Source organism: Anneissia japonica, unplaced genomic scaffold (assembly GCF_011630105.1).
Source record: "Anneissia japonica isolate Jap-2015-1 unplaced genomic scaffold, ASM1163010v1 scaffold288026_len309160_cov177, whole genome shotgun sequence".
Taxonomy (NCBI): domain Eukaryota; kingdom Metazoa; phylum Echinodermata; class Crinoidea; order Comatulida; family Comatulidae; genus Anneissia; species Anneissia japonica.
This window is the reverse complement of record NW_022732402.1, coordinates 69,056-83,569: the sequence shown is the minus strand read 5'-3', so window position 1 is coordinate 83,569 and position 14,514 is coordinate 69,056. Positions and strand designations below refer to the sequence as shown.

Sequence of the window (14,514 nt, the reverse complement as noted above, 5' to 3'; positions counted from 1 at the left end):
ATTTTGTTAGGTAGGTACTGTAACATTATTATTATTATTATTATTATTATTATTATTATTATTATTATTATTATTATTATTATTATTATTATTATTATTGTTATTATTATTATTATTATTATTATTATTATTATTATTATTATTATTTATTATTATTATTATTATTATTATTATTTATTATTATTATTTATTATTATTATTATTATTATTATTATTATTTATTTATTTATTTATTTATTTTATTTACTAAGTGGCGTAACATCTGAGAGCTAAAGCCTGGAGCCCTGCACCAGAGTTCCGTGATATTTTGGCATTTTCTAAAAGGCCATTGGAACCCAAATCGGGCCGCAGACGTGCCCCTTAAACAGCAGAGCGTGTACAAACGTAAACAAACCCGGGACATTTTCCCGTTACCCCACTGTAGCACTGGGGCTTGTGGTCCTCTGAGTTTCCAGGATAACGAGCCAGAAGAAGCTTAGCCACAACCACAAGCCTCTTCGTTATTCTACTGTATTTATCACTAAGATGTTTCAATTTATTGTCTAAATGGAATTTAATATCAAATTTAATTCGAGCAAAATGAAGATAGGTCTACAATAAAATTCATAACTGAAATATCTATAACTTTTACAGGTCCTATAGCCACCTCAGTGGCTAAAAGATTTGGCAATAGGGCAACGATTGCTACCGGTTGCTTTATGACGGCTGGAGGGTTGATGGTGACGTCACAAGTAACATATATTTGGCAGATTTTTCTGTCTCATTCGCTTGTCACAGGTAAGTTTAAATTGGTGACGTAGGGTGGACAGGGTGATCATCATCATCATCATCATCATAATCATCTTCAGGTACCGCGTCTAATTGGAATATGATCCATTAATTATATTCTAAAGTAATGTGTGTATATAATTTCGTCAGTTAGTGTATTGTGCTTTTTTGTGTGTTCACTTATCATATTTTCAACACACTACAATATATTTCGGTATGTAGGGCCTATTATTACTCGTTTAACAATAACATTTACACCTTTTCTTAGGCTGTGGTTTGTGTTTATTAACTCAGGGAACGGTATATGATTTAGCGAGAAGTTTCAACAAATCTGCCTCATTATATATTGGAGTTATGTATGCCGGATCGTCAATAGGTTTTATTATCAATCCACTTGTATTTTCTCAAGTGAGGCTATTGTATGGTTGGCGCGGAACAATCCTGATAGCGAGTGCCGTTTCTATGAATATGTTACCACTTGTTTTACTGTTATTTCATCAAAATGCAAGCAAAGTAAGCAATTTAGACCAAAATGCTACTATGACAGAAGATCACAGTGGCTATAATGAGCACGCGGGTAATGCTGATACTTGCGAAACTGGACACGACAACACTGTTCTGACACATAAGCAGCGAGATGACCAATCGGAGGTCCACACCGATGAAGAAAACGGAGTGGTTGAAGTTGTTCATCATAGTGACTGCATTGAATATGCAGATAATGCTGGCGTCTGCGACATGGATAAACAAGACAAGATTGGTATGGAACATCAGCAAAATAATGAAAAACCGGATAGAATGTCCAAGTTAGACGAATTATCCGAGTTCTCCTCCGATAAAGAATGTAGAGCGGTAGTTCGTTCTACTGACAATAACATGGAAGAGCATCAGGAAGAAACGAAGCAACAAGCGCCTTCAGTGCTCATGCTGTTCAAAATACCTAGTCTTGTCATAATCGCCATTGTTTATTTTTTTGGAAGGTTTGCGTATATCGGTTTTTTCGTTCACTTTACCGCAAGTCTCATCTTGAGAGGATTTTCAGAACAGGACGCCGCTCTTGTGTTTACCGCCTATGGACTGGGCGGTCTTTTTGGAAAAAGTTGCTGCGCGTTACCTGGCCAAATGGGTATTATGAGTAACTATAATTTCTACATGCTTAGTATGTTTATTATTGGTATTTGTTTTGTCATATTCAGCTCTCTTATGAACCTGGTCAGTTTATTGTTTTGTGGATTCGTAGTCGGCTTCTTTTTAGGCGTTTTTGTCGGTTTATTTCCAGCAATAACACAAAGTTGCGTTTCTGAAGATTGGTTTAATTTTGCTTACGGTTATATTGGAATACCAACAGGTGTGTCAAGCGCCTTGGGAGGGTATATCATGGGTATGTACATCATTTTATTACTCGATACCACCAACATTTATTCAAACAATGGCTTGCAATGACAGTGCTCTTTTTATCATTTTTCATCCATTTATATCGCACAATTAACTAAATATCCAATTAATGTATAACATTAGACCTAACATTTTGGGAGCCGCGCGTCCTTCAGGCGACAGTTGATTTTCCGCTTTTGTGACTCCTGAGCCGTCATGCCAAATGAATAAAATAAAATAAAATAAAAATAAAACATTTTATTATTATTATTATTATTATTATTATTATTATTATTATTATTATTATTATCATTCAGGCAAAAGATACATTATACAAAATATAATTCAAATACAAAAAAATCAAACGAATATAACATTAACAAGTATATTAAATAAACCATTAGTCTTTAACTGCCAGAAAAGCATAAAAGCAGCCTAAACCACTGTCACCAATAGGTGCGTACTGTACATCCAACTAATGACTACTAAGATATTACAAATAAATGACATAGATAAACATAAGTGACTAAAACATTGCCTTTTTATATTAAGCCTATGTTTTGTAGATATTGATGCTAATAATAATTTGAATATTACATTAGTTATAATCTCCGTATATATAAATTTAACATAGCCATGTGAATGTTACGCTTACACCTATTCTGTCTTATCGGTATCTCAACCCCTGTCCAAACTATCAAATGTTATTTAAAAATACGGTCATGGCAATACATAGTGACCGTATATAGGCACACACACACACACACACACACATCTGTCTCTTATACACATCTAGATGTGTATAAGAGACAGTATATATATATATATATATATATATCAAATGTTATTTAAAATGACTACTAAGATATTACAAATATGGGCATACAATATTATTAATTGACGAATTGTAATTGTAAATGTTCTATCTTGTTGACAGGTGCGGTATATGACGCGACTGGAGTGTACAACACGTCATTCTACATCGCAGGCGTTTGCTTCTTTTTCAACGGTTTCTTAATGTTCGCCAGTAAATGTATTCCAAAATGTCAAAATAAAATATCAATGGCACACAATCTTTAGAAATCGCATTGCAGAGGAAATAGGAAGTCCTTGTACATGACCGGAAGGGGACTCTGGACGGCATAATAGGGAGATATCGCAACCTTACAAAAAAAAGATAATGAATATCGTCATTATCATTATCATCATTCGTGACTGAAACATTCTTGACAATACCAATATGCTGTACGAACTGAATATGATCTTTGATTCATGCAAAAGGCATGAATCGCTACGTGCTCATAGATATGCTACTGAAGGGAAGGGTTGTCTAAAAATTTGATGACTTAACCGTATTCGTTATCGTTTTAAGCTTGCGAAAACTCCATATACCGCAGCCGAAGAAACTTTTCATGTATCAAAGTATATTATTGTCATAAACTAATAATGGTGTCATATTAATGTATTTTATGTCAGTGCTAAAATGTTAGGCCAAAATTAAAGAAAATGTTCCACGAGCTAACTGTACAGTTCCAGCCGCTCGCCCAGTGTTCGGTTGGTTGGTAGAACCAAGTCTTCACGGAAGGACTTAAAATGGAGGTCCATCTGGCTCGTGTGCACCTTAAAGAACCTATTGCATTTTTCTGAGGAGTAGGGTGTTAAGCCGATGCTATGGTTCATTCCAGCCCCTGCGTTGTGGAATGATGTTAACATGCAGCTACTATACAGTAATACTATAGATACCAACGGACCATCCCATACACAATTCAGAAGCTGCGAGTTATGGGTTATTCTCCTACCTTTACACTTTACCTTTAGGCATTACACTTATATACGGGTCTGTATCTGACGTACACATAGTAAATGTTAAACAATTTTATACTGTAAATTTTTATTATGTAACTATTTACTATTTTTTAACTTGCTAATATTTTAACGTAATATGTTGTCATTTCCATGTTGTTTTGTCTTGTGATTTTCATCTAAATTTATCCTTTTTTTTAATCCAACTGTTGCAAAGGAAAAAACAATTCCTATTTTATAATGGGACAATAAAGATTAATGCCAATTAATTATTCAAAGTTAGAAATAGTGTCTACGATTAATAATTACATTAAGTCTAATTATATATGTAGGCGTTAAATGCCTACAAAATGTATTTTGATCAGTTGCTTTATTAATAACATTTGTATATGTTTCTCTGGATGGTTGTTGAAATGCAGTAATAAGTTATAAGCATTAGTAAGTCCAAATTAGATTAGTAAAGCTTTCATCGTAGAATATCATCTTATCTTATCTCATCTCATCTCATCTCTTTTCATCTCATCTTATCTTATTTCATCTCATTTTATCTCATTTCATCTCATATTATATCACTTCATATTATCTCGTCTCATCTTATCTCATCTCATCTTATCTTATCTCATATTATCTTATGTTATCTCATCTCATCTTATCTCATTCCATTCTTATCTCATCTCATCTTATCTCATTTCATCTTATGTCATTTCATCTCATCTTATCTCATTTTGTCTTATCTCATTTTATTTATTTTAACTTATCTCATCTCATCTAATATAATCTAATCTTATCTCATCTTTCTTTTTTCCGTCTTTCATCTCATCTTATCTCACTTTCATCTCATTTCGTCTCATCTCATCTTATCTTATCATCGGGGATATAAGACAAACATGGAATTCTGTTGCTTGGCTAACAGAATGAAGAGAGTGAAACAATTGATGAATTTTTTTAAAAATGTCTAGAAAAAAATCACTTAACTATAGGTTAAAATTTACCACCGCTACATTCCAGTATCTAGGTGTAAGTTTAGGGGTTGGAACTTCAAATTTATGACAAATATTTATCAAAGCTCGTGTTATCTTATCTCATATTGTTCTTACCATACTATGTTGGCCGGGCCTATAATGTATAGCTTGTAGAGGGAAACGGCAGTGAGATTAATAAGTAAATTTCTTTTCTAAGGTTAATTAAATAGTAATTTGATGCAGTATAATAAAGTAACCATATTACAGGATATTAAAAACCCTTATAATTGCATTATTAAAGTAATTCTCAAGACGAAGAGCATAGTTGCATCGTTATGTCTTTAATTATACGTACAGCATTTCGTAAATCACTTGGATTTATATTATGCAGTGTTTAGTGATGCATCCGAATGCAATTTAACGTCATTTCAATTCCAGTTGACTTTTGTTATTGCCTCTATGGCAATTATAAGGTCAACGAAGTTTCTGTTTCTCAAAATCACGAAAATCATGATAGGTTTTATTTGGCCAAAAACAAAAGGAAGAGCTCAAACTATAGGTGTATATATAAATTTAAATGCCAATTTTCAAGCGTAATGCATTTATTTTCTTTGCCATGAATTTTAGCCCTAGGAGTATCGTTTTATGAACCAAAATGTGTATGATGGTTGCATAACCATAGAATAGGTATAGGCATAGTAAAAGTAAAGTTGCTGACTGATCGACAGTGATTTCAAATGTCACTGTGCGGGATAAACAGATTCATTCAAAAGACAATTCTTATTTATTTCAATTTAAAACAGACACATAACTGAGAAAGGGATTGTCGCCAAGTAGGCCTAACACTTTTCTAACAAAAACGGCCAAATAGACCTTCATTCAGCCTAACTAATCGTGCCGCATGTTTTATAAAGACCTTTTCATTCGCTTAACAATCCTTGCATATTGCACAGTGATGTGTGCCTAAATAGATAAGAATACATAAATAAATAAGATAAACCGATATATTACAAGTGTTTTTCCGTTATAGGAAAAATAAACGTTGCTTTAATAACAAGATATACGTTACAATAAATTGCGACATAATCACATGTATGAGTTAGCTGTTTAGGCAATGTAGAAACAGATAAATAAAAAGGCTTAATTCGTATCTCTCTTTTCTCGTAAGCGTTATTATTTACCTATACTCTATTTCATCTTTCATATTGTTGTGTATTCCTTCTCAACAGTGACATTGGATGGCCTATAGAATGCCAATTCATTATTAATACTGAACAGTCTAGATATACTGCAGGTATAGCCTTTCTAAACAGACGTTACTGGCGTGTTGTCTTATTTATTGTAAATAGGCCTGTTATTTAAGCGCCTTAGAATAAGATTGTTGATTGTATAAGACGCTATATAAAAATACAACTACATTATATTACTGAACGTCTCGCCTGAAATAGCAATAATTCCATTATTCACGGGTAGCGGAGAAGAATCTGACGTTATGTTTCATGCACACCGATTTTTCCGATTAAATATTATTCATGATGCATTGGCGATTAGTATGGATAGGTTTTTAATCTTGCACGGTTCGGTGTCATCCATGTGTGTAGGTTTATTATTTGCTCATGGATAGTCTGCGTGATATACGAAGACCCGGAGGAGGCATAATAAAAACGATTAAATTATTACGTACCGGTACGCATTCTGCCAATTCGACACTTTCACGGCTCAGATTCAGTATGTATAACACACCTAAGTAGATCCCTGTCCTTTGATTGTTTACGTTGGTTGTTTACCCCATTTTGTCACTCATCGTGGAAATATAGTTCCACCGTGCATTTTTATTTCAATCAGTACATTTGCTTTCCACCCGTTTTTTCCCCATTGCACGGTGCCTAGGGTATGATATGGTGATCAACCTAATACAATCTGTTGATTGGTTAAAGAGACGCTGTAACTTACTTATTTCGGGTTCCCCTGACCTTAAGTATCACCTTTTTCTAGATGATCTTGAAATTCATTATGAACACCAAATTATAAAAAAACCCAATTTTAACTCATTTTAATTATGAAATGGCAGGAAAAATTTTTAAAATATTTTTAACTAAAGCATGGAAGAACGTAAAAAAATCTATAATACTTTTTCTTAGATAAATTTGTTGAAAAAGAAAAGAAAAAAAGAAGAAAGAAAAAGGAAGAAGAGGAGAAAAAGGAAGAATGTGGGGGATTAGGGATGAAAAGAAAAAAAAAGAGGAGAGGAGAAGGAGGAGAGAGGAGAGAGAGGGGAAGAAAAAAATTATTTTTATTTTTCTTTCTTTCTTTTTCTTTTCTTTTTTTTTTTTTTTTAAATTTCATTTACCATCAAAATTTTGATTGAGCATTTCCGACATTTAATTGTCCAATTGTAACACCAAATTCAATAATCAGCTTACGGGTCCTGGAAAATTAAGTCTAGAATTATTTTTTAAATATTTATTTAATTAATGTTTTTGTCCCAGGGGGTGTGGTCAGGACCCTGACCCCTCCAGATCCACCAATGATCTCCCTCCCCAATTCACTCCTAGATATGACACTGGAAATCGAGTGTATTTGTTTTTACATTTGGCACCCAATGGCTGCAGGAATGATTTTATCGTATACCTTAATTAAAAAACGGCGCTTTTGTAGGGGTTGGGGGTATATTAATTCGCTTGCTAAATGCAGGGTGGCAGATATTGGCAGCTAAACTTGGCATTAGAGTAAAGCTTAGGCTCTGCTACCTGTCTCTTATACACATCTAGATGTGTATAAGAGACAGGGCCTACGGCCTAGTTTAATATTGCTGTACTATATACTCCAACATCACTGGCGCATGGTAACAACCAACTGACTGCAGACCATTTCCGGTCACACATTACTCTCCATAACCCTCTAGTTCCGTCACCTCTGGGTAGGAGTACGACTGCAAGATATACAGTACCGATACCACATGAAGCTGAAATACACTTTATGTTATAACTTCGATGCCTTGAAATTTGAAAAAAGGACACGCCACACACATATAATTGCAGGAACAGTATAGGCTTGTTTTCAGTGGCGGGGGGGGGGGGGGGGGGGGGGGGGGGGGGGGGGGGCCACGCCCCAAAAAAATAATCGCGCCCCACCAGTTTTCCCCCAAAAATCAAGGTCAAGTAGTTAAAAATCACCTAAAATCACCTTATTTTGTGAATTCGCGCCTCTCAACTGACCATCGGTCGTAGGAGCTGGATGACGCTAAAGATCCGGTACAAAAAATGGAGACCCAGCGACCAACGGTCTGTCGTTTTCTGGTTTTTTCAAGGTTTCTGTTTTTGAACGGAGTGGGATCGATCTATTGTTTTTTACTGTCCGACCGAAAAGCCAATAAGATACCGTGTGGCGGATTTGAAGGGGAGTAAGGGTCACACACTTCCACCCCCCCCCCCATATTTTTGGTAAAAATAATTTTTTGTAAAGCTTATCAGAAAATTACTACAATAAAGAGTAAAAATCAATCAAATATAACCCAAATTAATAAGGTTTTATTTTAGTCCCTCCGAGGCTCCGTGCACACTCACCAGGTGTCTACCCTTCTAGACTCTTGGTCTGCTCGCACATTTACCCCACCCCCTTCTTAATGGGCTGGATCCACCCCTGATGAATTCGAATCAGAATTAATCAAATTTATTTCACTTCTTTCCTTTGTAGGCCCATGTTCAGGAACAGTGCAAATTCTCGCAGCCTAGATTACCATGGAGAAATGAAAATATGAGATGCACCATTATCTTAACTTTGAAACGACCTGACAGGAACTCCAACACAATGAGGGTAATTGATTTAGTACAAGGGTTACATTCCAACTCTTTCACAATTTCCTAAAGTAATACCGTAATAAATATAGGCATAATTAGCCTGATCATTGGGGAAATTGAATTTGCTGAACAGCCGCTTTGTACACACTACAGCCTGAATAAGTGGTAAGATACCGTATTTATTTGAATATATTCTGGGCGTTTATGGATTTTTGATTTGTGGGTGGGGGGGGGGGGGTGGAGGGGGCGTTAATTCGAAGAGGCGTTTACATTTTTTGTGTAAAATGGATACGTATATGTACTCAGATAGGACTAAAAAACCCTTTATTTCTCTGCTGTAAATGTGGAACTATGGCCTGCAACACATAGGGCCTAATTAGACCTACCGTCAAAATGTGTCACTGCGTGTCCTAAAGACTTATTAATCCCAAACAGGTTTGACAAAATGTAATTCTACTGGATTACAGTGAATATTAATAGAATGTGTTAAGAATTATGTTGCCTCCATTAGTTTTTTGGTTACAAAGTCATTTAGGGGGCGTTTATTAGAGAAAAAGTAATCACCTGGGGTGCTTATTCGATGGAGACGTTTATTCCAAATGAGGTTCTGAAGGGGAGTTTATTCGACGAGTAGGGCGTTTATTTGTAATACAGTAATAAGCCTACTTATTTTGTAACAAAATTGGTGTATGCAGTACTATAATGACTTCAAGCTGTCGAATGCATTTCAGTAACAACTCACTTAGCTCAGGGAACACTGAAATTACAAATTGTAATTTCACTGTTCCTTGCCTAGCTAAATACAAATATTTCGTAGCATCATTTGCCTTGAGTGCAAGATATGGGTTGCTCACAAAATTGCAGTACAGTCAGTGGAGCGCAGGGCCGGCACTGTGGCTTTCTGAGACCGGGGCCCTTTTTGGGTCACGCGGTCGCAATCGTGGGTTTTTAAGATGTGCTCGATTTTTAATTATTTGTTGTCATTGTCATGGAACTCAATTCCATTTGATTTAATTTTTGTTATGTTACAAATTTAAAGATAATTAACTGTAAAATGTTTGCTGTAAAAGTTTTGTTGATTAGATTTATTCATTTTAATGAGCTCTTCAGAAATGAATATAAACTTACGGTGCATAGCAAACAAAAGTAAACAAGATTTATTTTTTGATCTTCTGCAAAGATTTTTATCATTTTTGTGCCAAGTGCCACCGTATTTTTCATTTGTACTATGATGTTTACAAAGGTACCTCGTTATTATGGCCTGAGATTGCCTTGTGAGGCACCTCTATGTGGAATATTGAATTAAAAAAAAAAAATAGTCTATCGTTTCTGGCGTTTCATACTTGGGCACGCTCGCTTTTATTGAAAACCAACCTGTGCATACAATAGAATAGCCCAAGGTCGTGAACTGATAGGAGGTGAGGTTGAGATTAGGTTATGTAATAGTACCATGTAAAACAAATACATTGAAAGTGTTAATCTGGGTTGTTAGGCTAGCCTAGGCATAGTTATGAAACATTTTTTTAGAAAAGTTGTGAATGAATGCAAAATCAGTTATGCCAAGGAGGTGTTGCATGACGTATTATCATCTACAGTACTTTGCCTAAAGGCCTAGACTTAGCTAGCTAAACTTAAAATTTGAAGCTGGTAGTGGTAAGTAAATATTCATACATAGATAGGCCTAGTCACTATATCAATCTGATCTAGGCTAGGCCTAGGCTGTGTCTATTATAGGTACTATACTGTAATTCTTCTAAGGCTCTATCGGATTAGGCTAGCTAGGTCCTAGGAGCCTGATTGATGCCGCAGGGCTTACACGTCTAGGACTTGAAATGGTGGCCACGGAAGTGGTGTAGAGGGCTTTAAGTGAGGGAGCGCTAAGTCGCAAAAAAGGTGATGAAGTGATTTTTACTTGAAGTTGAAGTGATTTTTTTCCCTTCGGACTTTCAATGTGGAAAGTACGACTGGGCCTGTGAAGATTTTTAGGGGGATGCGTGGCCCCAGGTATGCCACCTCACTGTTTAACCTTTCTATTAGTCCTAGCCTGGCCCATAGTGCTCTTTACCAGTGATAAGGAATAATATCCTAAGTGTTTAGTTTAATGCTGGATTTTAATCCTTAATTAAGGTTAAGGTTGGAGTGTACTCTCGTACTAAACCATCTTTGGTGTATATCACACCAAGTAAATCCAATCCAAACTACACTAGGCTATACTTGTTTGTTTTGCCAAATCACCAATTAACTCACATCAAACACATTTACAAATGATAATTAAACATAACTGTATTTGCTGTAAATTTGATAAATTGAAAGTAAATTATTATTGTTGAAAATTTACTGAACATATTACTGTATATTGTTTCAGAGAACTTAAAGACTGCAATAATGGAAAAGTGGAGGGATTTGAAGGTGATCCTAACCATTATGGCTATGACCATTATATTGATGTTGACTATGGGGTTGATGTTGTCATTTGGTGTCTTTTTGGTGGATTTTAAATTATATTTTGAGACCGGATCAGGTGTAGTTGGAGCTGTTAGTAGCTTGTGCATCGCTGTTTTTTGTTTTTCTGGTAAGCATTAAATGTAATTTATACAATCCCTCAGTTGAATTTTTACTGTCATTGTTTATGAACCTTCATACCGTAAAACCTTCAATAGAAGCCCAATGGGCTTAATCTTGAGAAGAAGCCCATCTCAAATTGAAGCCGCTTCTTTAGTTTGCAAAAGTAGCCTCGAAAAGAAGCCCATCTAAAAAGAAGCCCATTCAAAGGTCGCAAAAAGAGAAGCAGCTGAGCCCAGGGCCTGTATTCGAGGTTTTATGGTATTGGTGTACTGTTACTAGCCTACTAAGATTTGCAGTTTTTTAAGTCAAACTGGGGTCACGTTGTTCCCCATACAGCACACAATGGTTATAGTGCAAATAAATTAGCTTAATTTACTCGCTATAGCACGTAAACAATGTCTTGACATTGAGGGCCAGTCCCACATGGGATTTTGGCCAAGTAAATTTGGCCTCCCTTTTGTATGCAATGTAAACAGTGAATTTGGAGCTCTCCACATCAATTTCTATAAATATTGGTGGTAGGGGAGGGGGCTGTGTGGGCCAGGAGAATTTCCTTGTTAATTCAGCCCCTAGGATTCCAGATGCTACCATAGACGAATAGACCTATTTGATTTTACAAAGGAAAGTGTTATTATTATTTTTATCATTATTAATATAACTCATCATCAACACCATCTTTACTATCACTATGTTATTATTACAGTAATCATCATCATCATATCACCACTATCAATATTTTCACTATCATCATCATCTCCATATTACTGTATCATCATACTCTATGTCATAACAGTATGGTGTCACTGTTAGTGTAGGTCAATATTTTTTACTTAAAGGATGTTGCTGTGATTACTGAGTTTCTCTGAACATAACATAAATAGTTATGAGCTTTTTATTGAATACAAAAATGCAGGTAGATAATCTAAAGATAATACACTTTATATGATACTGTACTGTAGGTTACAGTGCTCACTGTCCTAAGTTAGAGACGTGGGGCAGATGCGATAGCACCCCTCTAAATTGTATTAAAAAATTAAAGTAATTGTTGTATTGTTGATATCAATTTTACCGGTAAGATCTTTAAGGTATGGTAGTGCAATTTCCAGGCAAAATTTTCGCACCTCAGCCCCAACCATGGTAGGGCTAGGGTGGCGTGGATTCCCATGCACCCCCCACCGCCAAATCCTGCATCTGCCCCAGGAGACCAATATAAACTACTGTAGAACTAAACGATTGGATTTTTTTTGTTTTTTTGTGGTGCAATAATAACATGGTATGATAAATGATGGTGGTAGTGGTGGTCTTAGCATGGTGATGGTGCCAAGACCTTTTGGCCCTGACTAAATCCAAGAATTCTTATTTGTTATTAAAAAAAACATTCATATTCCTATTGTAGCTCTCTCACTAAATATCATAGACTTCTAGTTTATAAGAACATTGTTCTTTCATACTGTATCAATAATCAAGTTAGCTGCACTATACTGTGAATAAACCTACCGCATGTCATTGCTTAAGGCCGTTTTCCACAAGGCGAATTTATATTCGCGTGAATCGAAAGCATCAGATCGCTTCCTGAGCTTTGATTGGTTGCACAATTTTTCGCTTCGCAGAATTTAGGAACAGTTTAAACTACTGATTTTGTTGAAGCAAAAAACTCTGATAGAAATGTGAACTAGTGCGAACTAGTTAGCCTAGTGGTGGAAAAAAGCACTGTCAAATAGGATCCAAAAAGCAGCAATCTACCATGCACTGCTCACCATGATAAACTCATGGATGATCTGAAAAGTATTTATTGCCAGAAAAATTGCATGTTTGTTACAGATTTTTAGTTGTAAAGCATTTAAGTAAAACACTTTCACAGAGTGTTGTCGCCAGATTTCAGAGGAGTGTGGGGGGGTGGGGGTGGGGGATGATTTTCAAAAAAGCCTCACGCTTGCATGTGGCAAAGAAAAGCCAAACCAGTCACTCGTCGAAAAAAATCGATTTTTAGTTATTAATACAGGGTTGAAAATGAGGGCTATAAAATGGAATAATTTAAATCCGACATTTTGTTATGAAGTTACAGGAGTTTGAGATTTGAGAAATCAGTCTTCAGAGTTTACGATTTTGGGCATTTCTTAGGCAGAAACCATCACCAAATTGTTAAAAATTGTTGTTTTGACATTGAAAATGAAGAAAATAACAGCATAGCATGATGTAAAGATTTATACTGTAAATGTTGGTTTAGTGCAATAAAATACTGTAGATTTCCAGAATTTTGACATTCCAGCATGTTTTGGCCATTATCTCTGAAACAAGATTTGCAACGAGTGACTGGTTTTTTTTGTCTTTGCCACATATGTTAAATTTGTAATCCTTATGTGATGATGATAAAAATGATTGATGATAATAATATCTTGTTCATTTATACTGTTTTACAGGACCATTACATTGTATAATTGGACAACGGTTTGGATGTCGCTTTGCAATTTGTATTGGTTGTTGTTTGGTTTCTCTTGGATTCTTCTTAAGTTCACTGGTGCGGGAACCCTGGCATTTACTCCTTTCTCATTCCATTATAACAGGTAAACCTATCAAGTAATCTGTATTTAAAGCCTAGTTTTTTTTATAAAGCATTGATTTTTACCCTAATAATAAGCCTGATAATGGTGATCAGGAATATCAACACATTCAAACAACAACTCAAAACACATCTTTTTATTTTCAATTTTGCATAATTCCAGATTTTTATTCTGATGTATAGAGCATTTGGGCCTTTAGCAAAATTCATTAAATCAAGATTGAACTACTGTAATGTTTTCATTATTATCGTTATTGTTATTTTATTGTTATCGCTATTGTCATTACAACAGACTTAGGCCGTGTTAAGAGTAGCATTCAATCGATTTTTCATCATCCTTTTGTTTGTATTTGCATTGACTATGTTGACAAATAAAAACTAAAATTAATATCTAAACTAGAAATTGCAAATTGCAAGTGAAGTGCTGCGAAGTACAACTGCATAAAATGTTCTTCGAACAAAATTATTTATGCTAGTCAAGTGAAAATAATGAATAATAAAAATATAACAAATAATATGAGCACGATTCATTGTCTATATATTATTAGAACAGCGTTGGTACAATAGTGTTTTGCTGCAGTGACATCTCTCTGCTGGCGATGGCTCGCTGCTGCTGGCAATGACTCGCTGCTGGCGAATCGATCTGCGCATGTGTATAAAATGACACTATGCCAGTCTACAA

General features: G+C 35.3%; 1 protein-coding gene and 1 long non-coding RNA gene across 2 annotated transcripts; both read left to right on the top strand.

Annotated features, from left to right (window-relative positions):
- The first annotated feature begins 603 nt into the window (after nucleotides 1–603).
- On the top strand, nucleotides 604–4,539 carry LOC117115674 (monocarboxylate transporter 5-like). Its single transcript, XM_033259579.1, has 3 exons — nucleotides 604–777; nucleotides 1,037–2,149; nucleotides 3,080–4,539. The coding sequence occupies exons 1-3, from the start codon at nucleotides 699–701 to the stop codon at nucleotides 3,220–3,222; spliced, it is 1,335 nt and encodes a 444-aa protein (XP_033115470.1). The 5' UTR covers nucleotides 604–698; the 3' UTR covers nucleotides 3,223–4,539.
- A 5,628-nt stretch (nucleotides 4,540–10,167) lies between these two features.
- On the top strand, nucleotides 10,168–13,854 carry LOC117115677. The gene is made up of 3 exons (XR_004446590.1): nucleotides 10,168–10,360; nucleotides 11,073–11,279; nucleotides 13,693–13,854. It is a non-coding gene; the product is annotated as an uncharacterized LOC117115677 (long non-coding RNA).
- The last annotated feature ends 660 nt before the right edge of the window (nucleotides 13,855–14,514 follow it).